Here is a 26537-nt window from a genome sequence, read left to right on the forward strand (position 1 = left end):
CAGGCCGTGGGAAGCCCCTGAACACAGGTGAAGCCAGGACTCCTTGTTCCCCGGAAAGGTCCCGGCCTGAGCTGCCTTGCCATTGAGTTCAGAATCGGTGCCCACACTCAGAGGCAGAGGAGGGTGGTGGGATGAAGCCAAAGGTTGGAGAGAGACGGGGAGAGAGAGGGGGAAGAAGAGAGCAGGGGGTTCAAAGGGGAAGCTGGGCTGAGTAGTACAGGGGGCATCTGCTCGGTCAAGAGTTTTTGCAAGGAAGAGGTTGTGGCTGCAAAGGGAGGCGACCTTGGGGAGGTCTTTGCCACATGGGGTAGCAAAGCCTACTGGGGAACCTCAGAATGATGGCACCCAGATACCGAGCCGTGCAGAGAGGCAGCGGAATTCAGGCTTACTGCAGACTCTCGGCGGCTCCCGCCCGCCTTCTCCAGGTCAACAACCAGAGGACGGCCATCCCCTACAAGCCCAGCGACCGGCTGCAGGTCGCCCTGCGGGGCCATCGCCTGTACCTGATCACTGACTTTGAGATGGTTGTCACCTTCGATGGAGGCAAAAACGCAGGTACCTGCGAGTGGGGAGGGGAGAGCAGAGGTGATGTTCCTGCGCTGGGTCAGGGAAAGCCACATCGTCGGCGGGCCAGCCACGGTGAGGAGCCCCGAGGGGGTCCAGGGCCCCCAGTGCCAGGGGAGCAGCCAGGAGCGGCGGGGAGGAGTGGGAGAGCCTCACTTCTGGATACCCTTCCTCCTGCAGTGATCACGCTGCCCAACAAGTATAAGGGGCTCGTGCGTGGCCTGTGCGGGAACTTCGACGGGAACAAGAGTAATGACTTTATCCTGCCCAATGGCACCATCACCCAGAACCTGGTCACCTTTGGCAACAGCTGGGAGGTGCAGAGGATCACGGGAGTTAACCTCGCCCGCTTCTCAAGGTGAGAGGGCTAGGGCTCAGAGCACAGAGGCCTGGCCCCTGGGGAGGTAAGCATCAGCCCGGTGCCTGCCCACGCCCACTCACCCCGTATCCTTAGCAGAGAAGGACCCCCAAGGGCCTGATTTTCTCATCCTGCCATTGCCTCTCAGACCCACTGTGGGGGCACCGGCCGTATGGGCCCCAGGCTGTGCCCTGTGCCTCCCCATTCCTCCTCCTGCCACTTCCTCCCAAGGTCATGGTCCTCAGGGGCCTCACCTGGCCCCCTCTTGGTCCCTGCTCCAGGGCCATACAAGAGGAGGAAGAGGAGGAGAAGAAGGAGTCAGGCTTCCATGTGTCAGAATGCAGCCCAGAGCAGCTGGAGCTCATCAACAGCACCCAGGCGTGCAGGGTGCTGGGGGACCCCCAGGGCCCCTTTGCTGCCTGTCACCAGACTGTGGCTCCTGAGCCCTTCCAGGAGTGAGTCAAGGCCCCAGGCCACATGGAAGTGGCCTTTCTCTGGGTCCTGCTGCCCATTCTGTGATCCAAGCCCCATTTGGCTCACTTCTTTCTCTTGGTGGCTTCCATTCCTGGCGATTCCCCTCCCCACACGCCACACTCATGCACGCGCGCGCGCGCACACACACACACACACACACACACACGGGCACACACCCTGCCCTCTGTCTTTCTGCTGGGTCTCCTTGCGTCCCCACCTCTGCAGCCCCCTAACCGCCCTGCTGCCCCCAGGCACTGTGTGTTTGATCTGTGTGCCGCCCGGAACCCCAGAGAGCAGGAGGAACTGCGATGCCAGGTCCTCAGCGGGTACGCCATCATCTGCCAGGAGGCGGGCGCCGCCCTGGCCAGCTGGCGGGACCACACCCGCTGCGGTGAGGCACTGACCTTCCCCAGCAGCTGCTCCCCGACCCTCGAGGCGGTTTCTGCCCCCTGCTCAGCTCTGAGCCCCGCCGACCCTTGCCCGCCTTGGGCGTCCCGCCTTGTCCTCCACTTCCGACTCCCCGAGGACCCCGTCCTCCCCAGCCAGCCTCCCTCTCAGCCCCGGCCTGGCCCAGGAAGCCTCACCCCAGCCCCGCCCTCCCGTCCCGCTCTGGTTCTTGCCCGGGCCCAGCCTTGCTCTGCCACTTCCTTAGCACACTTTAATGTCAGACCAAAAGACACCCGAAGTCGGTCCCCTCTTCCGGCCTCCTGGCCTATACCAAGCTCTGTGTTCTGGGGGGTGACCGCGTCCCCCCTCCAGCTGCCCGACCCCGTGGTCCCCATACCTGTAGGCTCCATCCCTGCCCAGCCACCTGCTCACTCCAACTTTCCCGTCAGCCTTGGCGTGTCCGGCCAACACTGTCTATCGGAGCTGTATGACCCCCTGCCCAGCCTCCTGTGCCCACCTGGTGGCCCCTAAGGACTGCAAGGGCCCCTGCGTGGAGGGCTGTGCCAGCCTCCCGGGCTACGTCTACAGCGGTGCCCAGAGCCTCCCTTTGGCCCACTGTGGCTGCACCAGCAACGGAGTCTACTACCAGGTCCGCACGGGGAGGGGGAGGCCCTGCGGGGACCGGAGAGTCCGAGGAGGGACGAAAGCCAGACTGCCTCCTCCGGGCCCTTTTCCCCTCTGCAGCGGGGTGACAGCTTTGTGACTGAGGATTGCTCTCAGCGCTGCACCTGTGCCCGTTCTGGGGCGCTGCTGTGTGAGCCCCTCAGCTGCCGTGCTGGGGAGATCTGCACCCTGGCGAACCTCACTCGTGGTTGCTTCCGAGGTGAGCCTAGACCTCTCTGGTGCTGCCCCCGTATGTGGGCGGGGGTGGGGGGTGGATGCTATGTCCTGTGCCCGAGACCCCTGCCGTCACTGTCAGGAAGTTGGACCACTTAATCCTGCTCTTTCCTCCTTTCTCAGGGGGGTCCGAGGGAGTGAACAGCTGCTTCCTGTCAGGCACGGGGCTGGGCCTTTTCCTGGCATTAGCTCCCTATGCCCTCCCCTCTCTCCGGCTGCGGGTATCCTTCTAGAACCTTCCATAACCCCGTTTATCCGCACAGAAAGCCCGTGTCTGCAGAACCCGTGTCAGAATGACGGGCGGTGCTGGGAGCAGGGAACCCATTTCACCTGTGAGTGCGAACTTGGTTATGGGGGACACCTCTGCACAGAGCCGTGGGATGGGCCAGCCCCTGGAAAGCCAGGTGAGAACTTCATCCCAAGCTCCCAGGTGGCTGAGGAAAGGGATTCCAAGGCTGGTCTTTGAGGAGCACTGGCCAAGATGGCACCCCGGACTCTAGGGGACCAGCAGATGATTAGGGCCCCTTAACAAGGCTGATGGGAGTTGTGTGTCCAGAAACTCAAAGGGATCCTAGGGCTACAGTGTCAAGGCCTTGGAGCAACAGCCTTCTGGAGGGAGACCTGGTCACACCCCATGAGTTAGGGGTCGCCATCCTTCCTGGATGGCCACTTAGGATCCAATGAGAGTGTCTCCTCCCCAATGCCTTCCTGACCTGTATCCCTACGTTCCGTTGCCCGCACCCCAGAGGCATCCAACTTTGTGGCCATCCTGTTGGGGATGCTTGTGCCTGTGGTGGTCCTGGTGCCCGCAGTGACCAGAGGATGTCTTTCCAGGAAGGGGAGGAGGAGGAGGTGAGTTCTGGGAAAAGGGACGAGCAGGGGTGGGTGGCGATGAGTCAGCAGGGGAGCGGGCACTACCCTCTGTTCCCCACAACCCCCAGGGAGAAAGTGCGGAGCCAGAACAGAGCCAGGCTGGCAGACGCTGGTGAGAACCATTCCTGCCCCAGCACCCTGGCGACCGGGAGCCGAGTCGGCCTCTGACACAGGTTTTCTCACTTTTCTCCTCAGATTTTGTTCCAGACCATGTCGTTCAAGTTCCTCAGTTTTGAGGTGTCCTCAAAAAAGGAGAGAGAAAATAAAATTTATTTTTTGAAATGTGAATTTCCACGTGATTGGGGGAGAGGAAGGGTCTGTGGGGTGGGCCCTGGGGCAGGAGAGTGGAGTAGGACGGAGGGACACAGGGGTGCGGGCGGTGGGGGGAGGCTAGGGGCTGGGAGCCCTGCAAAACGTCTGGACGGGAGGGGGACCGAGGTCGGCCTGTGCTTCAGACAGTCGTTTGGGGTCGGGGCGTCCAGCCCTCTGGCTTCTGGGCAACAGGAGAAAAGACTGCATTGTCCATCTTCCCAGGAACCTGGGGCCATGGAAGGTGATCCTGAGGATTCTGACATTTCCGACAATGAGATTCATCACCGGGTACAGGCTGGGGATGGGGAATGTGGCTTTTTCCAAAGGGCCAACAGCCTGTGACCCTCTGGAGGCCTCCCCTTCCTGCATCAGTCCATTTCCCCAAAAGGGCATAGGGGTTACTATGGCAACTGAGGGTGGGGTCCGGGAACCCAGGAGTTCGGAGCCCCATCCTAGCAGGAGTGGCCGGCTAACCTCAGCCTGAGGCCAAAGGGCATCTGTTCCGACCCCTCCTGACCCCTCCCCCCGGGTCCCGTGCGTCCCATCAGCCAGGTCCCCGCTTCGGGGTAGGGGCTGGGACATCCTGCTTGGGCCCCAAGAAGGAAAGGAAGGCCCCCAGCTGGGGTTGGGGTGGTCAGGGTGGAAGACCCCAAGGGACAGGGAGGGGGTGCCAAAGCAGGCAGGACACTGGGTCCTGTGCTTGCTCTCTGAGATGACCCTTGAAGCCCCCTATGTTTAAGGATTTGAGTTCCTAGCTGGGTGGGGAGGGGTCCGCGGAGGAATGTATGCCCCCTGACCAGGCTGGCTGCGGGGAGCCCTCTGGAGCTGGGCATGGCAGGAGCACTCAGGGGGGTTCTACGAGCTGGCAGGTGCTTTAGCCTGGGCATGGGGTCTCCCTGCTGCACACCTGCCCCCATGTCAGCTCCCTTCACCTCCTATTTGCCCGTTTACCTGTTACTCATTTGCGCCCTGTCATCTTGACCTCTGTTCCTCGCCTCAAGAACTTGAGGTCACCTTATCTAGCCCAGATATCTGGTTGGCAGGGGAAGGGGCTGGCCTGGGCCGGCATCCTCCAGAGAGACCTCCTCCTCTGGGACCCAGGCCCCCTCCATCTTTGGCAGGAGAGAGTCCCTCCCAGATGCCTTGGGTGTACAAAACACGGGAGATGGTTCGAGGGAGGGGACAGAGGATTCCAGAGTATTCGGGACTCCAGAAGAGGTTGCTACAGGTAGGAAACTGCAGACAGGATCACCACCCGGGGTTCCCTAGACTGGGAAGGGCAGCTGTGATTTGGGGTCCTGCACGGACCCCAACACAACAGGGAGCAACTGAGGCAGAAACTGCACGGGCGCCCCAGCTAAACGTCGCTGGCCCCTGCAGGTGTCCCTGAAGGTGGGCAGACTGGGAGGGAAGAACAGAAGATGGCCACAGAGACTAGCAGGGGCTTGACCCCCCATTCCTGTCTTCCTATTTGGGAGGGAAAAGTTGGGGGAAGACACTCAGGTGGTTTCCCCTCCCCTTCCCAAGAGGCTGGGAGAACCTGCCTGGGCAGCATCTTGAAAGAGGGAATTGTCTTCCCAAGACTCAGCCCAGAGCGAGTGTGAGTGTGTGTGTGTGTGTGTACACCCGTGGGGGGTCCACATCCCTCATACCAGCTCTCTGCCCCTCCCCCACAGCCCATGCAGCCTTTCCCCCCCATTGCCTCTAAACCAACCCCAAGCTGTCCACATCTGGCCCACATCTGTCTCCATCTGAGAGCAACCCCACCCCAGCCAATGCCCCCCACTTCCCCATCAGGGGCTGTAGGGCAGGGCTATAAGCTCAAGGCTTCCCCTGGCCCCCTCCCAAACGCTGGGGAACTGGGCCGGGGAGGGAGGGGGCAGCCCCACCCCGGAGGTGCCCCAGGCTCTTGGCAGAGCCATCTGGAGCCGTTAGAAGCAGCTGCCAATGACTCATCTCCCACTGCCCCCACCCCACCACCTCAAACACACCCTGGGACTGGGAACCAAGCCCGCAGCCCCCCACAGCCCTGTCTCCAGACCTTCGACCCCTCCTCCATACCCAGGCCCCATTCTCCGCAGAAACCTAGTCCATCCCCCACTCCCAATCACCTCCAGGACTGCAACGCTTCCCATTTTCTTTTATTTATACAAAAAAAAAAAAAAAAAGTTTTAAATATAATTTAAGAATCCCTCCAAGCACCGGTGTCTGTCTCTGGTTTCTACCACCACCTCACCCCCCACACATTCCCTCATGGACACAGCTTGGGGCTCCGTGGGGGCAGGAAGGTGTCTGGGAGTTGTGGGACCAAGGCACTATTCTGGAAACAAACACGACAATGAGTCCGTTTCACCCCGGGGCAAAGGAGGCAATAATAAAACAGGCCCTCCCCACCCCAACACAGATAGTTAGGACAAGGACAGGAGAAAAACAAAACAAGGAACAATGACAAAAAACGGGTGTGGGGGGGGGGAGGAAAAATAAGACCAAAACAAAAAATTAAAACTCGAAAACCTTCAATATGAAGGCAGCAGATGGGGGAGGGGCATTTACAAGGGAAAAAATGAGTTCGGGAAGACAGCAGCAAGGTCGGGGACATCCGCGTCCAATGATTTGGTCACTGGTCCACGACGCCCCTTCCCGCCTCCCGCCGAGACGTGGCGCGCTCCACTCCGAGCTCTCAGGCTAGTCACCCTCTTCTCTTTGGTCTGCAGGGCAGTGCACTGGCCCTTGGAGGTGAGGAGGGACACGGGGGGGGGGGGGCCCTAACTGGGGATCAGAGGGAGGCTGTGGGAATCGAGCCCAACCACCCCTGGGAAGCTGGCAGATTAGAGGCGCTTCCTTTTCCCTCTGGTCACACCCAATCCTGAGGGAAGGGCTTCCCGCCTGGGGGGCATGTGATGATTTCTACACTCCTACGGCAGAATCCTTAAATCCTGTCTCTCCAAATTGCCGGCTCCCCCCACAACCCCCCACCAACCCCCATGGGTTCAAAGTGCAATCCAGTGGGGCCCAGGTATGGTGACCTCTTGGGTCCTCTATCCGGCTCTGCCCAGGAAGAAGGGGAGCTGTGTCCCCAGCTGGGAAGTTCCTGCCGCTCCAGAGCCGTGGGGCAGATAAGCAGGTGCAGGTCAGTACTGGGGGGCTGGTGCTCCTGACCCGCCTGGGGTTCCAGGCTTGGCCTGAGACTTCATGTGCTGGACACTGGCCAGGATTTTCTTCTGGTGCCCCGCCAGAGTGACTCCAATTCGGAGCAGGTCCCTGGGGAAGGAGGGAGAGAGCTAGGTGAGGCCACAGGGCTCCCAGGGAGGTTGTCTTAGCGCTAGACACCACGCCCCGCCCCTGGAATGTCAGCCAATCAGGAAGGCCGGCAGGGGAGGGGTACGCGTCAGCAGTTGCCAAGAGCTGCGGGCAGTTTCCAGAGGTTTTTAGGAGCTGGAAGCAGTCCTTCTGCGCAGCTGCAGTGGAGGGGCGCAGCAGGGCCGGCTGCCGCTTGGGGCTCCGGCAAGGATTAGGAAAAGGCAGAGAATCAGCAAAGGGGTTGGAATGAGAGAAAAGCGCACAAGATGACGGTGGGGGAAGAGGCTGCACAGATTTCTCTAGAGGAGAAAAGAAAAGTCAGAAGGAAAAAGCCCAAAAGAGGAAGAGGGGGTAGGGAGGAAGGGGCGGGGCGGAACGAAAACGAGCTGCCCCCACCCCCGCCCCCCATCCTGAGGCCTGGAGCCCGAGATAAGGGAAAACAGCAGAGGTGGGAAATGGAGCGCAGGGACCTGGGTCAGGGCGTCGCTGGAACAAGTCAGGGCAGTGGGGAGGGGGGGGCATGGTCTGCCCCACTGGGAGACTGCCTCCCGCCCTCCCGGTTCCAGATCTCTCTTCCTTCCCTGTGTTATTCAAACCTGGGCTGCAAAGAGAGCCTGGGAGGGAAATGCGCAGGCCGAGAGGCAGAGAACCAGAGAGGCCAACTAGGGGGACCCAGGGCCGGGGAGGCGTTGGAACCATAAAACCATTTAACATTAAAGCTGGAAATGGTCTCCAAAACCCCGTCCAACCTTCTCCTTTTATGGGTGGGAAAGCAGCCAGAGCTGACACTTTGTTAATGTGAGAGCAGGGTCTGGAATGTAGATAGATGCACAAGGAGAGATACACAGGGCAGGATAGGAGCAAGATGGCCAGGGGCTGAGGTAGCTCAAGGGGGTGAGGAGGGCCCCGGGCCCTCAGTCCCCAGAGCTGCTACTTCGGGGTACTCTGGATGACAGAGTTGGCGCCAGGAGTTGCCTGCAAAGGTCCCCACTAAACTGGCAGGCCCGATTCTGGTCCCCAGGGGCCTCGAGACTGCCTGGATCTCAGCCGCCACCTCCAGCCCCTGCCGCGACTTACTCAGCAGAGATCTGGCTGACCAGTTCGAAGGAGCCAAAGCCAGCGGCTGCAAAACTTTCTTCGTATCGTCCCATCTTGATGGCTCGAAGCCACTCACCCACCGAGCTAAAAGCGGAGTAGTGAGGCTGCCGCTGGTCCAGGAGCGGGTGTGAGGCCCTGGAAGGCAAGGGTGGGGAGCGGTGTGCTGAGTTCTGGGGCTCCGTCAGGGTGGGGACTTTAAGCCACAGACGAGGACAATGGACAATCCCACATACCACCAGAGGGCCGGACACTTCTGAGGGGGAGGGTGGGGTGGTTCTCAGGTGGTGGCAGAGTGTGGGAAGGAGGCCTACCCTCTGGGGTTCTCACCCGCTGTTCTCCCTGGCCACGATTTTGAGACTGGCCGGGTTCCGGATCATCTTGTCGAGGGCGCTGACCACCTGGGGGAAGCGGGGCCGTGCATTCCGGTCCTTCTGCCAACAGTCCAGCATGAGCTGGTGCAGGGATGTGGGGCAGTCTGGGGGCGGGGGCAGCCGGTAGTCCTGCTCAATGGCGTTGATCACCTGGAATGACAGGCACACACACTGGGTGAGGATCTGCCAGAACAAGGATGCCAGACGACCCCCAGAAGGTGGTGACTCAGCAGATGCTGGGACAGGTGCCACAGGCCCCGAGAATGGCAGATTCAGGGTCCTCGCAGAGGTCGGAGTTGGCGAGTCACTGGTTTGATGCCCCAGTGGCTCCTGGACCAAGATCTAGATGAGTGACTTCCCAACCCTCCCCTCCTTCTCCGTGTCCTTCTGTGACCAGACGTGCTGTATCCAAGTCCTGGATACAAAGATCAACTCTACTTTGTGCCTCCCTCAATGACCCAACAGTGATGAGCTCTCTGGGGACCCCACTCCCCACAACACCCCATACCCTCCCCCACCCCCCCACCCCCGTGAGAGAACATTTCAGGAAAGCTCCGTAGGGCCATGGGACACTTACATCCTGATTGCTCATGTCCCAGTACGGTCGTTCCCCAAATGACATGACCTCCCACATCACAATTCCGTAGCTCCAGGCGTCACTAGCAGATGTGAACTTCCGGAAGGCAATGGCCTCGGGGGCTGTCCATCTGATGGGAATCTTTCCGCCCTAAAGATGCAAGAAGAAAAGGTGAGCTAAGGGACTCAATGGACCCAGGCATCCTGCCCCCACCTCTGCCTTTCCCCCAGGCTCCCTTTCTTGCTGGGACTCAGACACACAGCTCCTTAACTCTTTTCTTTTCCTGGACACTGGAAGTCAGGTTCCCTAAGCTGACTGCCCGCCCCCTCCAGTCTGTGCCTATATCCTGTCCCTGAACCAGAACTGTCAACTCTTCCACCTCCCCACCTTGCCCACCTGGCCCTAAGAACCGAGTTCAGACGCGGGTCCCCTGGCCTCACCAGAGAGCTCGTGTAGGTGGGATCTGAAGAGTTCTCCTCCAGGAACCGGGAAAGCCCGAAGTCCGACACCTTGCAGACGAGGTTGCTGTTGACCAGGATGTTGCGGGCGGCCAGGTCTCGGTGGACGTAGCTCATCTCGGCAAGGTAGCGCATGCCCGAGGCGATGCCCCGCAGCATACCCACCAGCTGGATGACGGTGAACTGCCCATCGTTCAGCTGGAGATTGGACAAGGGAGAGGCCAAGGTCAGGACCGCTCACCCGCCCTCCCCCCTGCCCTCCATGCTCTGAACCCGATCTGCCACTCGCAGACCCATCTCATTCGTGCTCCCGTGCATGGCAGGCCTGCTGACGTCCCAGGCAAGCCCTTTCCCCTTCTCTTACCCTTCCTGAGCTCCCTCAGCTCTCGCTGCACTAACGGGACACGATGCTTAAGATTCTGAGGAGGGGCGCCTGGGTGGCTCAGTTAGTTAGGGGTCCGACTCTTGATTTTAGCTCAGGCGATGATCTCAAGGTCGTGAGATCGAGCCCCTCCAGGGACTCCGGGCTCAACCCACACAGTCTGCTGAGTCTGCCTCTCTCTCCCTGCCTCTGCCCCTCCCCTCCAACTGCTCTCACTCATGCACACTCTCTCAAATAAATAAATAAATAAATCTTTTTTTCTTTTTCTTTTTTTTTTTAAATTGTTATAAAGAGATTACGTTGGGATAATTGGTGTAAAGAGATTACGGGTGGCTCAGTGGGTTAAAGCCTCTGCTTTCGGCTCAGGTCATGATTTTGGGGGTCCTGGGATTGAGCTCCGCAGGAGTCTGCTTCCCTTCCTCTCTCTCTGCCTGCCTCTCTGCCTACTTGTGATCTCTGTCTCTCAAAGCAGTAAGTAAATTCTTAAAAAAAAAAAAAAAAAGATAGTCACATGAGCACCTCGAAAATGTAAAAAAGAAAAAAAAAAAGAGAGAGAGATTGCGTTAACATTTTCTTCTATTTACTCTAGCACGGAGCTCTACATCCAGGGCGTACTCAACAAATGCTTATGAACTAGTATGTTCATTTTATGGGCTATAGAGCAGCAACAGTTTGGATAGTCGGAATGTGCCCGGAGCTACCTGTCTACAGGTGCAGACGCATCGGGGCCAACCCAGAGCAAACTTGCTCAGTCCTCTTGGACCAGCTGTGTGTAGCTTCCAAGAGCAGTGAAAGACGGGGTGTGATCAATGACCACAGCCCCAAAACCAAGACTGAAAGCTTGACCTTGACCTCGACAGAGTCTGCTCTCACCAGATAAGCTAGCCAGTCACAGTGAAGGAATCCCATACTCTGGGTTCAGGAAGCACCCAGAGGACCCTTGGCGGCCAAGCAGGGTGAGCGACAGAGTCCAAAACCTGAATCCTGAATCCATCCTCCAAGCCTGCACCTACCCGAGGCCTTGAATCTCAGCTTGTGGAAACCCCGCTGGCCAGATGCTCAGGGCAGACCCTGGAGTCTGTGATTCCTCTCCCCCCTACCAGTCACTTAAAATCCAGCAGCAAGTTCTGCCTCCAAAACATGTTCCGAATGCAGTCACTTCTCCACATGCCTCTACAACCCTCACACCCCAAAGGACTGCAAGTCTTCCCACTGGCTCCTGGCTCTTGGCCCCAGCACCACCAAACAGAGCTCCTGAAATCATCCCTCTCCAGCTGAAATCCCTTGGCAACCCCTTGAACTTCTAATCAAATCCAAATTCCTTAAGGGCACAAGACTCATGGGGTCTGACCACTATGTACAACGAAATGTACCACTGTTCCTCTGCTCAGGCCAGTTTTACTGGCCTTTCTTCCTTCCTTTATTTATTTGACAGAGAGAGAGAGAGATCACAAGTAGGCAGAGAGGCAGGCAGAGAGAGAGGAGGAAGCAGGCTCCCTGCTGAGCAGAGAACCTGATGCAGGGCTTGATCCCAGGACCCCTGGATCATGACCAAAGCCGAAGGCAGAGGCTTTAACCCACTGAGCCACCCGGGGGTCCCATTTACTGGCCTTTCTGCCTTTTGTTTTGCTTTTTCTGCCTTTTGTTTTACTTATATATTAGAGAGTGTACAAGTGCGCATGAGCACAGGGAGGCACAGAGGCAGAAGGAGAAGCAGACTCCCTGCTAAGTGGAGAGCCCGATGCGGGGCTCGATCCCAGGACCCGGGGATCATGATCTGTGCCAAAGGCGTACACTTTGCCAACTGAGCCATCGAGGTGCCCTTGACCTTTCTGCCGTTCAACCTGTCCACTCTGGTTCCCCCAACATGCTTCTCCTCCACCTGTTCGGGGTTGGCTCTTTCCCAGCCACACAAAGGTCGGTTCTTCTATCATAAATCCCCTCCCCCTCCAGGCAACCGGGCCTGTTGCTGGTACCAACGGGAACAGACCGTTGTGTCGACGGTGGAGGGTCCGCTGTCATCACACTACCGGGGCCTGCCTTGGCACCTCTCCTGACAGCCAGGAAGCCTGTCTCCGACGGGGTGCTGTGCGAGGCACACAGCACCCCGATGTAGGCTGGCCACGGATATTGATTTTTGGACTTCTCAAAACATTAGATCTATCTTCTCCTACCTAGAGAGAAACACGCTAACCAACCCCACAGCGAAAAAGCCAATCGATCTAGAAGGCGACCCATTCAAGGGGTGCAGAGGCCCAGCTTTTCAGCAGGTCAGTGTCCTAACAAGGGGGCTGTTCCTGGATGTCGAAGAGGCTCAAAGAAATGGCCACTGGGTCTCATGCTTGATCTGGAACTGGATCCTGGTTTGCAGAAACCGGGAGGAAGAGACATGTTGGGGGGACAACCAAGGAAATATGAGTAGCGACTGGGGACTGAATGAGCCCACGGAAAAGTCGTCCTTCTGTTAAATGCAATGTCATTTTGCTCTGCAGGACAACGTTTTTGATTTTTTTAAAAAAGGACGTATAGTAATGTGGAAAAATAAAATAATACCCAGGAAAACCTGTTCAAGGTGACAAAATACGCTCCTGCCCAGCATCTCAAGCCACTTCCCCAAACTGTTTGTTAAAAGCTTGTTTAGGGGGCGCCTGGGTGGCTCAGTGGGTTAAAGCCTCTGCTTTCGGTTCAAGTCATGATCTCAGGGTCCTGGGATCGAGCCCCACATCAGGCCTGCTTCTCCCTCTCTGTCTACCTGCCTCTCTGCCTACTTGTGATCTCTGTCTGTCAAATGAATAAATAAAATCTTAAAAAAACACAAATCAATCAAAATCAAAGCTTGTTTGGTGACTTGTCTCCTCTGTTACACTGTCAAGAGCAGGGATGTCCATGGCTTGATTCCCAGGATGTAAGGACAGTGGCTGAAGCACCAGAGGGTGCTCAGGAAGTACTTGTCAAGGGAACAAATGACCACCCTTCCAAATCCCGGGTCCGCCAGCCCCACAGATGGGCCATTTCCACTCACGGCCGCAGGAAAGGCCGGTGCCAAAAACTCCAGCTGTCCTAGAGGGAGGACGAGGAGCACAGGGGGTGCGACGTGCGCCCCAGCATCCGTCCTGGTTCTGAGCTCCTTGGCTGTGCCGGGGGAGGCAGGGGGCTCACCCGCAGGAAGGAGTCCAGGGCGCCGTTCTCCATGAACTCGGTGAGGATCATGACGGGCACGCTGTTGGTGACCACGCCCTCCAGACGGATGATGTTGGGGTGCTCGAACTGGCCCATGATGGAGGCCTCACTTAGGAACTCCCGCCGCTGCCGCTCCGTGTAGCCGCCTTTCAGGGTCTTGATGGCCACACAGCTCTCCTTCTTCCCCGGGGCCTTGAGCCGCCCCCGGCACACCTCGCCAAACTCGCCTTCGGGAAGGATGCTGAGGGTCAGCCCTCCTCTGCCCGCTGGCCTGCGCCCCCCTTCCCCGTACTCCCCGCGCCCCCACCTCCCTCTCACCTGCGCCGATCACCTCCTCGATCTTGACGTAGGAGACATCGATCTCCTTCGCAAATTCCCGTACAGCCTCATTGGGGTCTTCGTAAGTGAAGGGGTCAATGTAGACCTTAGTACCTGAGGAACCACACGCGGGGGCCCGTTAACCAACAGACAACCTCCCCTGCACTCCGAGGCCCGATTCTGGGCCCTGCCCCAGCCCTGTGTCCCTCGGCAGAGGCCTACCCACCGTGCCCGATGAGATACTGCCCATGTTTGTCCGAGTACTCGGCTTCCCTTCCGCTGCTCTGCTTCCTGAGGCCGATGGGAAAGAAAACGGTAAATGGAATCACCCATCTCTGTGTTTCCAGAGGGACGGGACAGGGTAAGGGGGGCGGGGGAGGAGGAGCGGGGATCAGAGAAGCTTCCAAGAGAAAACAACTATCCACGGAGGGAGGCTCGCAGGCAGCAAGAGGGCAGGGGGCGGTCTACACCCGCCCTCCTCCCAAGGGCCTCCGGGTGCCCCAGAGTGCTCACCTGAGGCAGAGAACAGCGATGACAATGACCACCAGGACCAGCACCACACCCACGACGGCCGTGCCTGCGATCAGGGCCAGCTGCTCCCGCCAGCTCTCGTTCTCTGGGGAGAAAAGCTTCGATCAGAAGAAGCCGACGGGCCCCGGGGACCCCACACCAGCCTCAAGGCACGAGTTGTGTTCCCCTGAGAACAGGCCCCCGGCGGTGGGGCAGGTGCGGGAAAGCACCACGGTTTCCAAATTGCTTTCCGCCGACGCGGGCTCCTGCGAAGTCCCTCCGGGAAAAGGAGGAAGTTTCCCAACCTCGTTACGGCGACAGCGGGATTCACTGCGTTCAGTTATAAATACTGGTGGCCACAGGAGGCCCCAGGGGCTACGACAATGTCTGCAGTCAAAATGTGGAAATAACCCAGATGTCCGTCAACAGATGAATGGGTAAAGAGAACACACTAGAGCCAACAATGGACAACTTCTAGCCGTAAACGGTGTGGACTACACACCCCAACACGGACAGACCATGTGGCCCCTGTGCCGAGTGGAGGAAGAACCTGTTCACAAGAGGCTCCCATCTGTGTGATGTCCAGAATGGGCAAAGCCACGGAGACAAAAGTGAGGCAGTATTTGCCGGGGGCTGGGGGTGATTGAAGGGGTGTCTCTTTTTGGAAGCCAAAACGTTCTACAATTAATTGCGGCGATGGCTGCTCAGCTCGGGACACGCCAAAAGCCACTGAACGGTACTCTCTTTAGAGGGGGAGTCGTATGGTGTGTGACCCAGGTCTCAAACTGCAAAAAGGTTTAGAAAGCCACTGGGTCAACAAGCGTACCACAGCCAGCGGGTGTTGGGGCGCCTGGGTGGCTCAGGGAGTTTAGCGTCTGCCTTTGGCTCAGGTCATGATCTCAGTGTCCTGGGATCAGTGGGCTTCCTGCTCAGCAGGGGCTCTGTTCCTCCCTCTGCTTATGCTTGCTCTCCCTCCCTCTCGAATAAGTAAGATTTTTAAAAAAATATTTACAAAAAAAAAAAAAGAACAGGTGTCACCTCAGTTAGTCCTTGGAGCCCTTGGGAGAGAGACCTCGTGGTATCTCCAACTGGGGAGGAGAGAAGGGGCTGTAGGGTTGGGCTTCTGCTGAGAGCCACACAGCTGGAACGCCACTGGGCAGGCTTTCCCTCCCAGCTGTTGGTTTTGGCTTCTGCAGCCGATGCTCCCCTCACTAGGCCTTAAAAGGCCCCGTGGTTGACAGAGCGGAGTGTGGGAATGTGACTTTAGGGGTCCTCCAAGGGCAGAGGAAAGGCCTCCCGCGCGACGGAGGGGCAGCGCCCCTGCCCATGCCCTGCCCCCCCCCCCAAGGCTTACCATCCAGCTGGGTCTGGCTGTGGTGCTCCTGGCCGAAAGGTCCGTAGCCGGCCTCGGAGCGCGCTCGCACCTGGACCAGGTAGCTGGCCCCCCGCTTCAGCCCCCGCAGCTCAGCCCGGTTTTCCGAGGTCTTCAGGAACCGCACGCTGCTGGGGCCCTCGGTGCCCTGTCCAGGGGGAGGAGGGGCCAGCCGTAAGCCAGGGCCCCCCGGTTTCCACTGCTCTTCCCACCTCTCCCGGCCCACCCCCACCCCAACCCTGTGCCCCCAAGACTTGCATCCTGGTGCCACCGTGTGGTAGGTGAGGCCCGCTGGGTGTTGGGCTTTCATTATAGCATTGAATCCTTTCCGCGGTTCTGTGGGACTGGTACCATTACTGTCACCGTATTAATACTGGGGATGTTGAACTCTGAGAAGCCAAGGGGCTGCCCCAAGGTCACACAGCTAGTACTCAGCCCAGGTGGACTTCAAACACCTCTCAGAGGGGCGCCTGGGTGGCTCAGTGAGTTAAAGCCTCTGTCTTCGGCTCAGGTCATGATCCCAAGGTCCTAGGATCGAGACCCGCGTTGGGCTCTCTGCTCAGCGGGGAGCCTACTGCTTCCCCCTCAACACTTCCCACTGCATACCTCTCTGCCTACTTGTGATTTGTCTGTCAAATAAATAAATAAAATCTTAAACAAACAAACACAAAAAACCACCTCACAGGGGCCCAGAATTTAGCCAGCCCACGGAACTTGTCCCACTGTCAATCCCAAACCCCGAGGGTGCCGCCCCAACCTCACCTTCTCGTGGTACTTGACCTCGTAGTCCAGCACGGCCCCACTGGGGGCCCGGGGAACGGCCCACGCCAGGCTCAAGCTGCTGGGTGACGACCGCGTCACCCGGATGTCTGACACGGGGGGCGGTACTGTGAGGGAGAGGGTATTTGCACATGGCACGTCTGGCCCATATCTTTCCCAGCTCTGCCTCTGCTGGCTACACTCGTCTCAGCTGCTTCAAGAGCTCCCTCTGGCTCTCTGCCCCATCCTGAAGTCTGCACCTCTTTTCACTCTTCTGTCTGCCTCTCAGCCTGACCTTCCGTGCTTCCCAGTGACCCCAGGGCCCCCCGCCACTGTCTTTCCCCCCTCATCCCTGTAGGCTGCCCGCCTCCCTCCTGGCAGGCCACTGGCTCCCCATCTCACCCTCACGGTCAGTGGTGACATTCACAGCCTCAAACGGAACCGGCCCGGTGGCTAAGGAGGACACCCCGTTCAAGGCGGTGACCTCGAAGGTATAGGTGAAATCTGGACGCAGCCCGCGCACCGCCACCCAGGGCTCCACAAGGTCCCGGGGGCCAGGGTCGAAGGTCAGGTCTCCTCCGCAGGGGGTACAGGACCCCCCAGGGCGGCACTCCCGGCAGCGCAGCGCGTAGGTGAGATCCTCTCGGCCCCCAGACTCGAGGGGGGCACTCCACTCCAGGCGCAGGGAGGAGCCGTTCAGACGGGGAACCACGCTTCTTGGAGCAGAGGGTGGCGCTGCGGGACAGCAGGGCGTCAGAGGCTGACCCGATCATCAGGGAGGGACAGCGGGGCACCCAGGAGTCCTCACCGGATGTCCACCCACCACCACCTGAGGGGTCACCCGTCACTCACTGGTACAGGGGGCACCCCGGAAGTCTGTGCGGGCCCGGAAGTACCCATTGCGGCACTGGCAGGTGGAGGAGCCAATGGAGTTGGAGTGGCTGTTGGCTGGACACGGCTGGCAGGACCCCTCGCCAGACAAGGGCTTGAAGGTGCCTTGGGTACAGGCTGGAAAACACCACGGGCATCAAGAACAGTCAGCATCAAGAACATTCAGCATCAGGAACATTCAGCTGCTCCCACGATTGCACGGGATGCAAAGTGGGGCGCAGGGAGGGAAGAGCTCAGAACCCAAACGTCTAAGAGAAGAAAGAGACCCTTCGTTCAGATCAGGGATTCTAAGCTTTGTTAACCTCAACCCCCACACCCCCCCACCACCACAGGACACCCTGTGGCGGTCTGGTGAAGCCCACAGACCCCTGCTCAGAAGTATGTTTTTATTTTATTTTACTTTTTAAGATTTTATTTATTTCTTTGACACAAAGAGAGCGAGCGAGCGGCTGCGAGAGAAAGAACACAAGCAGAGGGAGTGGGAGAGGAAGAAGCAGGCTTCCTGCTGAGCAGAGAGCCCGATGCGGGGCTCGATCCCAGGCCTCCAAGATCTTGACCTGAGCCCAAGGCAGAGGCTTAACCCACGGAGCCACCCAGGTGCCCCTGCATTTCTTTATTGATAAGCTAAAAGAGGCAGGTCTAAGCGGCCACCGTAATACTGAAGACGTGATAGGCCAAAAAGAGCATCTTGACACCATCTCGGAACGGGCTAGGAAAATAGCCACGATCTGAAGGATGTGCATGTCTCAGGTCCTGCTGTGACCGCTGGGCTCTGTCACTGTCATTCAATTTCAGGTGGAAATGAGCGACAATAAGGTCATTTTTTCCTCTCTATAAAAGTTCACAGACCGCTTACGTTCTAGCTACAAAACCCAGGTTTTGAACGCCTGCTCTAGAGAAACAGCTGAGTGAGTATTCAGAACTAGGGAGTTGGGGGAAACCCACAATGAACAAGAGATAGAGACCATGGTGCCTTGGTCCCCAGAGCCCGGCAAAGCGCCCCCATCCTGAGAACAGCCCTGGTGTCCAGAAAGCGGTTGCACAGTTAGGAGAAAGACGGCACAAGTGCTCGGATCGACGCTGGGGCTCTGAAAACAGGCCCTCCGCGTGCTCCTGAGGACCTAGAATGTTCCAAATAGCAATATAAGTGGGTCCAAGAGCGGGAGTATAGGACGCTCCCTGCGTGGACGGACAAGCATTCCAGGAAAGACGCCAGCCCTCACCTCTGCACCGGGTGTTCCCCTCGACGGCCTCGAACCCCGCAGCACAGCTGCACCCCGTGACCGGCTGCTCGGCCCACTGGCCATCCTCCCGGCAGTACAGGCTGGGGCTGGGGCCAGGGGTGGGGACAGCGTCAGCCACGCAGTTCCCTGCCACGGGCACCACGAGCTCCCGAGGCACGGTCTCCGGGAAGTGGGTGAGGTTCACGGTCAGCTGGGCGCACTTCTTGTAGAAGAGATGCAGGGACAGCAGGGCCATGCAGGCTCCCTGGTCCTGGAAAGCCAGGTAGAAGCCAGCCTTGGTGAGTGGGCCCAGACGCAGCGTCTTGACGTTGACCTTGCCGGTTGCCTCGGCCCCAGGGCGCTTCCGGGTCAGGTGCTCGGCGGCCACTGTGTCCACCTACCAGGTGAGGGAAGAGACTCGTTGCTGCGGTCCTCCGCTCCCCACGGACCGGATAGGCGGACTGCTTTCCTCTTCCCAGCTCACCCTCTCCCTGAGCGCCTTAGCTCCTGTTCCAGAGCCTTCTCTCTACCTTTCCCAGGGTGCCCTTTCCTGCAGACCCCAACGTTACCCATTAATGCTTGCTCAGCTCCTACACTGCATCCAGCCTCTGTCCCGCACCCCCTTTCTGTTGAGTCACTCATCCCACACCTACTCTGGGCCAGGCCCTGCACTTGGAGCCAAGGGAACCGAAACGAAAGAAACGGATTTTTTTTTTTAAATCTTTTTTTTCTTAAAGATTTTATTTATTTATTTGATAGACATAGATCACAGATAGGCAGGCAGAGAGAGGGGAAGGGAAGCAGGCTCCCCGCTGAGCAGAGAGCCCGATGCAGGGCTTGATCCCAGGACCCCGGGATCATGACCTGAGCCGAAGGCAGAGGCTTTAACCCACTAAGCCACCCAGGTGCCCCAAGAAACAGGTATGTTAAAGGCATGATGGGACCTATGACAGTGGAGACCCCAGGGCGGGCGCCATAGCAGGAATGTCCTGCGGGAGTTGAAGCTTTCAAGACAAGTAAGAATTAGGTAGAAGACCCGGGGAGAAGGTGTTCTGGGGTGAGGCATCAGTTCACACTAAGGAGAGGTGTCTGAAGGACAAGGTGTACTCAGATCAGAGAAGGGCAGAGTGTGGCCCAGACGACCACCCCCCGGGGGGGGGACCCTGCCCAAGACTCGTGACTGCTCCACGCAGCAGACCACCTTCTTCCCTCCCCAGACTGCAGCCTCCTGCTTCCAGACCCCAGTGCCCCTGCGTAGGGCCTTGGCAACTCATCCACTGCTCCCAGACCAGGCGGACTGGCGGGGGGGGGGGGGAGGGCGCACCCCGGGCGCCGGGGTACCTTGATGTAGGGGTTCTCCATCCACGCTGGCGTGAAGGCTGTGGCTGTGTCAGCATCACTCTCAAAGTAGAAGACAGTGAAGGTCTCCTTGCAAGAGCGCCCGGCCCGCGACAGGGAGAGGCACTCAAGCATGGTGAAGCGGAGCGTGGCGTACACGTGGACGGCGCCTCGGCGTGGGACCCAGCCGGTGCGCAGCCAGTGGGCCAGGCCCGGCGCCCGCTGCACGTCGCACACCTCGTACGTCCGCACACTGTGCTGTTCCTCATCCAGGCCGCTCAGCTCCTCCCACTGTGGGGAGAAGGGGGTCAGCTCGGGGGTGGGGGAGAGTCGGTGGGAGGCTGTCTGTCATAGATCCAGGAGGGGCTAGAGGAAGGGGACCTCTGAGAGCAAGGGCTCAGAGGACATCTGTCCCCGCTGCTGGGATGTGGAGGGCTGGTGGCGTGCCCAGCAAACTAGCGCCCACACACCGTCATCCTTCCTCCTCCTTGGGGGTCCCTCCAAGCCCTGGCTTCTGGGCCCAGCTCTTACCTGCCCCTCCACCTGAGGGAACGTGACCCACTTCAGATCGGCAGTTTCCAGTTTTGTGTTCAAAAGGGTCTCTAAGACAGACAGACAGACGGACAGACAGTCAGCACAGGAAGACCAGATCCCTGGGAACTGACTGAGGCAGGTGCATCCTCCAAGCTGGTGGAACTGAGCCGAGAGATGAAAGGCGGGGGGCAAGCGCTGCCCTGTGCTGCCCCCTTTCCCATCGCTGTTTCTGAGTGCCCACCCCACCCCTCCCAGTGGGCAGGCACCGGGCTGCCCCCGCTCAGGTCTCCCAGATCTAAGCGTGTGAGAACCGCTGTGCCCTGAGGAGAGGGGAAGAAGGCCAAACAGCTCAGACAGGGTTAAACTAGAGCCAAGACCTGGCCTGACCCAAGGAGGGCAAAGAACTGTAGGCACCGCAGGGTGGGGGGGCGGGTGTAATTCCCTCCTCCAGGGCCTGCCTCCTCGCCACGCCTCGGTCCCTGCCCCCAACCCAAATCCTCCGCTTCCCACTCCCCTCTTCCAGGCCCACACCCCCTTTTCAGACCAAACCCTCCAGTCCTTCAGATCCCCAAGGGTGGTACCCAGCACCCCCCCTCCAAGAGCTCTCGCTGCTGTCAGAGGAGGAAGTGCTGGAGGCCAGGACGCTTGGGTTCCCGCCCTGGCCCCTGCCTGCAGAGGCCTCACATCTGGATTTGGTTACGGGAAGGAAAAGGGGAGGAGATTTTAGGGGTGTGTGTAAGGAGGGGTTGAACACACCTGGCTCGGCTACGGTCTCAGGGGAGGGGCCTCGAGGGAGGGGCGGGGCTCTGGCGGAAGGGGGGATTAGGAGAAACAGCACAGCCCCTGGCAGTGGAGCGTGGAGGGAGGGCAGGGGAATCCCCCGGGGAGGACAGTGCCATGTGGGGGGGCCCCGAGGAGAGCCAGCAGCACACCTGGGACCAGGTTCCCCCAGCCTCGCTCCCCGCTCCCACCGCTGCTCCGTGGGGGCAGCGGGAGAAAAGGGAAGGGAAGGTGGGTGGGTGGGGCAGCCTCCACCCAAGGACTAAGTAATGTTCTAAGGGTCAGGAGGGACTCCGGCCAGGCTGAGGTGAGGCCTGGGCCCCCCGGGGGTGGCAGGAGCCAGCCCGGCACGCTGGGGACAGGATGCCCGGGTTCTGGGAAGGGGGTGGATGGAGGCTGCCGTCTCCACCCTCCATTGTTCCCGGCTGGATAGTGTTTTCCTGTCTCCAATTCACACACTGTCTGTTTCGGGGCTGTCCTCCGCACGCTCGGAGCGCCTCACTTTCTCTCCTCCTATCTCTCGGGCTCAGAGAGCCTCCAGCTGTCAGTTCTTCTGCCTCTCACCTCCCCCCTGCCCTCTGGCCACCTCCTTTTCTGACCGTGGCCATCCCTCCCGTTTTCCACCTCCCGCCTTTCACGTTCACAGGGACACGCAGCCACGGGCAGGTTACTTAACACCTCTTTAAGTCTCAGTTTCCCCATCTGTAAAATGGGGACAACGATCCGTCCCGCCTTAGGGCTGCTGGGAAGGTGAACATGTAAAGTGCTCAGCGCAGGCTTCGGGCTTGGAAAGCACTTAGGTAGCAGCCTGGAAGCCTGACCCCCTTTCTCCTTTGCCATATTTTGCCCTGGGGTGGTGGGGGGACTCTCCCCACTTTGCGGGCCTTCCTCCCAGTAATTCCTCCTTCTATCTCCGAGCCGGGCAAGGGTCTCCTCTCCCCATGCCCAGCCTTTGATCCCGGGCCCAGAGCAGCACTGCCCAGTCTGGGGAAGCGGGGTTTCTAACTGCCTTTCATCCCACCTCCTCAGCAGCCCCCCCCCCCCAGAGACCCTTTTGATTCCAGGCAGTGAAGGAGAGTAAGGAGGCAGCTCATTGAGAGGAGATTAGGGCTGTAGGAGGAGGGTTTATAGGGCTCTTGGCTCCCCCTCTAGGGGGTGAAAGGAGGGAAGACTCATGGATGAAGAAACATGTTGGGGGGGCCAGAAAAATCAGAAATTTAAAGAGATCTGTAGTTAAGCTAAGTTCAGGTGTCACGGGGACTTTGAAGGTTAGTTTCTGCTGGCCCATAGGGCTGGAGAAAGGGACTCAGGCCGGACTCTGGCAGGGCTGGGGGTCTAGACAGCATTTAAAGGGCTGGGGTGCAGCCTGGGGAAACCAGGGAAGGGGCCTCACTGCGGCAGAGGCAGTGGCTTTGGGGGAGATCTGGGCGACGGGAGAGTTAGCACAGATGGTGGCCGGCCTGCCAGGGGCCCAGGGAGCTGCAGCATCAAGGTGTGAACGCGGAGGCATGGGGGTTGGGGGCAGTTTTCTGGCCTAGCACAAAGTTTTGCCTTGTCTGCAGTTCCTCCAGAAACGTTTCCTCATGTTTGGCAGTGTTGGGAAGAAGGATAGAAACTTCCCAGAGACTGAAGTAAGGAGAAAAGGCGAGGCTGCCAAGGGCGCACAGAATCAGGGCTAAGAGTCTGGGAAGCCGGGGCCGGGGCACATCCCCGGACCGAGCTCCACTCCTTCTCTTTCCCAAACAAAAGAAAACTCCACTCCCCGCTGGGCCGCCTCCTCCCCGCCCCCCGCCCGGTCTAGCACTATTGGTCCGAAGTGTTCAGGGTTGGGGTGCCGGGCTACGGGCAGAGAGGCCGGCCCTTTCACTTCGAGGCTCAACTTTGGGGGCCCCTGGAGTGCCGGGGTGCCCCCTGGGAAACTCACCTTCTAAGGCGGCGGCGAGCGAAGCCCAGCAAAGCAGAGCCCGGAGTTCCATGGCGCCGCCTCTCTCGGGTTGGATCCGATCCGAGTTTGGGGGGCACTAGCCCCCCCAGGTCTGAACCCCCCCCCCCGAGAGGGCAGACGCCGACTCCCCGCGCGGGACTCTCGGTCGGGGCCCTCAGCGCGGGCCCATGCGGGCGCGCCCGGCACCGTCAAGGGGCGGCGGTACCCAGGTGTGGCCCCGCGTCCCCACCGCGCGCGCGGGCGGGCGGGGGGCGTCTTCGCACTGGCTGCGCCGGGAGGGCGCAGAGCGAGACGTGGCTGGAATCGGGGTCCCTCCGGGGCCTCGGGGTCCCGCCCCGGCTAGCTGGGGGGTGGGCCGGCCGCTCGCGGTCTCCCCCCCTCCCCGGAGCGGTGCTGCTCGCGCCGCCGGGCCGAGTGCGCTCCGCGCCGGCCGGGAGGGTGGGAGCAGAGCGGGAACGGAGCGGGAGGGAGGGAGACTGCGGCGCGGGGCCGGGCGGGCCGGGGCTGGGCCGGGTTGGGACTGGGCCGGGCGGCGCCTGGCCGGGGAGGGAGGGGCGCGCGGGGGGGGCGGGGAGCTCCCCCCTCCCCCAGCCCGGGCTCGGCGTGGGGGCCGGGGCGCGCTGATTGGAGCGCGCGCTGCTGAATAATTCATGAGGGAAGCCGAGCGGGGCGCCGAGCGGAGCAGGTCGGGAAGTTGGGAGAAAGTTTGGAGAAGGGGGAGGGGCGGCGGGCGCGGAGCCCGGGGACCTCCCAGACGTGCACGGTGGCCGGGTCTGCGCGTGTCGGGGCCGGGGCCCAACGACCCCCGGGGCAGGTCCCAACCCAGCACGCAGCAGGCCACGGAGAAGCACATCCAGCCGCACCAAGGGCCTCCCGGAGGTGCGCGTAGACGTACACCGCGCCCTCGAAGCCCGCTCCAACCTTCCCGCGGACTTCGGATTCTACTTCTGGATGCGCGCACCACCCCACTGTTTGGCGCAGGGGACCATGTCTGGGGGAAGCTTTTGAGGATGGAGGGTGGCGCGTTGTACCCCGAGGCAGCGACCCCAGCTTAGATGACCCTGGAGCGAACGTTCACACAGTCATTCAACAAACATTAGGTCCATAGCGCAGGAAAATGTGGGAAGTGGGGCAACTGGTTTGAGACGGGGAGGAGTAGAGAATAAAGGGAAGCAGGAATAAAAAAAAGGTAGGTGGGACCGAGAGAGTAAAGGGTCTGGATAGATTCCCAAATCACCATCTTCACTCTCACTAGGAGAGCTCCTGGCCGCCGAAGTCCTGACCCCTGGGGCTGGGCCGGGGCTGCCGCTGTCTTTCCCGAGGCTGTTTCCTGTCTGGCTCCTGGGGGCCCCCGGGATGTCTGGGAGGGCCCTTCCTCTCATTGCCACCACCTCCCTCCCCCGCCCCCCACCCCATCAGTTAGAGGGGAGGGTCCAGGAAAGCAGTGCTCCTCCCACCAACCCCCTTCCAGGTCAGGGTACCTCTAGTGTGGGTAGCGGGATGGCTGGAAGGCTCTGCCAGGAGTCGGCCAGGGAAGAGCCGAAGGAAGGGGTTTCGACTCAGAAATTTAAGGGAGACAGAGTCTGGAGTTCCTGAGTTGCCGAGAGAGGGAAGGAGGAATCCTCGATGCCCTGAGAGTTTGGGGCCGGGGCGGGGCGGGGGACTGGCAAGGGCCGCTCACCCCGCAGAGAGGACAGCCAAGACCCGCAGTGACCTCTTGTCCCAGCGAACTTATCTCCCTGCCACAAGTGCTGCTCCCCACACCCCTGCCCTTCCTCGCCGCCCTGCCTGGGTCCTGCTCCGGGGTGGGGGGTCACAGAGGGCAGGAAACAGCCGGCTTGGCTGGAGCCAGGCAGACCAGGCCAGGGCCGGGAATCCCCTCCTCCCTCCCCGATTCCAGCCCTGTCTATTCCAGCCCTGTCTCCCTTCTCTTATTCAGCTTCTCCTCCAGGTTATCTGCCCACCTCCTCAAGCAGAACACACACACACACACCCACATCCACACACACACACACACACACACACACACTTTTCCTTGATTTCACTCTGCACTGCAATTCTTTCCTCTAAAAATTATGTCTCTATCTCCCCCTGGGCTCTATGCTCAACCTCCCTCAGCCCTCGACTGTTTGAATTTTCTCATTTGGTGGGGGATGCAATTCATACTTATGGGGTGCGTTAGAGGGTAATAGAGGGTAATAGAGACCCACCCAGATGCACAGAGAAATGAGGCTGGGGGGGGGGTGAGAGCTGATGAGACAGAGGGGTGCAGAGGCATAATAGCTCACCTCAGATTAGAACGCTGTCTCTCTGAGAACCAGGCCCCTTTTGCTAGATGGAAGAGAACAACTTAGGTAAGAAAATATCCAGTCGCTCTTCTGTCATAGGGTCCTTAGCACTCACCACCCAGCATGTAATCCAGTCCCCAATACCCAGTGTATATGCAGACCAATCAATAAAAGAATGAATAAATGGGGTGCATGACTGGCTCAGTCAGAAGAACCTGAGACTCTTGGTCTCGGAGTCTTGTGTTCAAGCCCCATGTCCAGAGTAGAGATTACTTAAATAAACTTTAAAAAATTTTTAAGGGAAAAAAAAAATTTTTTTTTAAGGGGTGTCTGGGTGGCTCAGTGGGTTAAAGCCTCTGCCTTCGGCTCAAGTCATGATCCCAGAGTCCTGGGATCGAGCCCCACATCCGGCTCTTCTGCTCTGCAGGGAACCTGCTTCCTCCCCTTTCTCTCTGCCTGCCTCTCGGCCTACTTGTGATCTCTCTCTGTCAAATAACTAAATAAAATCTTCAAAAGAAAATTTAAAGCTATAAAAATAATTTTTAATATGTAGAAGAATAAATAAAACAAAACCTTTATTAAGCATCTACTATGTGCAATGTGCAAAGTGATCACTGTACTAGTTTGAAGATTTATAAAGCATGGCTCCTGGTCTCAAAGATCTTGTAAATACGGCAGAAATCCCATTATTTCTTCTCTCCACGGAGATGATATCTGAGAGTTGGACTCCCCAATGCGCAGAGGTGTCTGTCTTGTGGGTATCAGGTCATTTCCTCTACCCTCCATCCACACAGAGCCATGTCCTAGAAAAGTTAATTCAGTACCCACTGTATTATGTTACATAGGTGAGCAGCGATGTCACTACCTGGACGGATGCTTGTCCCATAGACCCGAACAAAGCTCAGGCCCTCCTTTCCTTATTATTAGAGCACTTTCTTCGTCCTCCAACCACAGTATTAGGTGATCACCCCGTTCCCTGCCCATGATCAGTATGCTGCACTCTTCACCCCAGGAGTACCTGTCTGGTGTATCCACACCCCACCCCCAACAGCTGGTTGAGCTTTTTCTTTTCTTAAGATTTAAAAATGTTTATTTGAGAGAGAGAGTGAGCAAGCCTAAGTGGGCAGAGGGGCAGAGGGAGAGGGATCAGGCTTCCCACTGAGCAGGGAGTCCAACACGGGGCTCCATCCCAGGACTCTGGGATCACAACCTAAGCTGAAGGCAGCTGCTTAAGTAACTGAGCCACTCAGGTGCCCAAGATTTTTTTATTTTATTTCTTTAAAGACTTTATTTATTTATTTGACAGAGATCACAAGTAGGCAGAGAGTCAGGCAGAGTGAGAAGCGGG

The 26537-nt window shown here is 58.9% G+C and overlaps 2 protein-coding genes across 2 annotated transcripts in view; one reads left to right on the forward strand and one right to left on the reverse strand.

Moving 5' to 3' along the window:
* ZAN (zonadhesin) overlaps positions 1 to 3841 on the forward strand; it is a 36865-nt gene extending 33024 nt beyond the window's left edge. Inside the window, exons 38-47 of the mRNA XM_082712808.1 lie at positions 426 to 555; positions 745 to 922; positions 1204 to 1377; positions 1648 to 1787; positions 2233 to 2432; positions 2528 to 2666; positions 2944 to 3084; positions 3427 to 3532; positions 3622 to 3665; positions 3749 to 3841. Coding sequence (XP_082568934.1) covers positions 426 to 555; positions 745 to 922; positions 1204 to 1377; positions 1648 to 1787; positions 2233 to 2432; positions 2528 to 2666; positions 2944 to 3084; positions 3427 to 3532; positions 3622 to 3665; positions 3749 to 3789 — 1293 coding nt within the window. The 3' untranslated portion in view covers positions 3790 to 3841. The remainder of the gene's footprint in view (positions 1 to 425; positions 556 to 744; positions 923 to 1203; positions 1378 to 1647; positions 1788 to 2232; positions 2433 to 2527; positions 2667 to 2943; positions 3085 to 3426; positions 3533 to 3621; positions 3666 to 3748) is intronic.
* Positions 3842 to 5988: 2147 nt separating this feature from the next.
* Positions 5989 to 23407, reverse strand: EPHB4 (EPH receptor B4). Its single transcript, XM_082712821.1, has 17 exons — positions 22881 to 23407; positions 20174 to 20244; positions 19646 to 19933; positions 18305 to 18701; positions 17043 to 17198; positions 16593 to 16925; positions 16194 to 16318; positions 15414 to 15579; positions 14063 to 14165; positions 13776 to 13840; positions 13550 to 13663; positions 13211 to 13458; positions 9652 to 9867; positions 9212 to 9361; positions 8591 to 8784; positions 8243 to 8398; positions 5989 to 7126 (listed from the first exon to the last, which is right to left on the reverse strand). Exons 1-17 carry the CDS (start codon positions 22930 to 22932, stop codon positions 6997 to 6999), a joined length of 2964 nt encoding a protein of 987 aa, XP_082568947.1. The 5' UTR covers positions 22933 to 23407; the 3' UTR covers positions 5989 to 6996.
* Positions 23408 to 26537: the final 3130 nt, after the last annotated feature.

The sequence above is a fragment of the Mustela nivalis genome (assembly GCF_964662115.1).
Source record: "Mustela nivalis genome assembly, chromosome: 19".
Lineage (NCBI taxonomy): Eukaryota > Metazoa > Chordata > Mammalia > Carnivora > Mustelidae > Mustela > Mustela nivalis.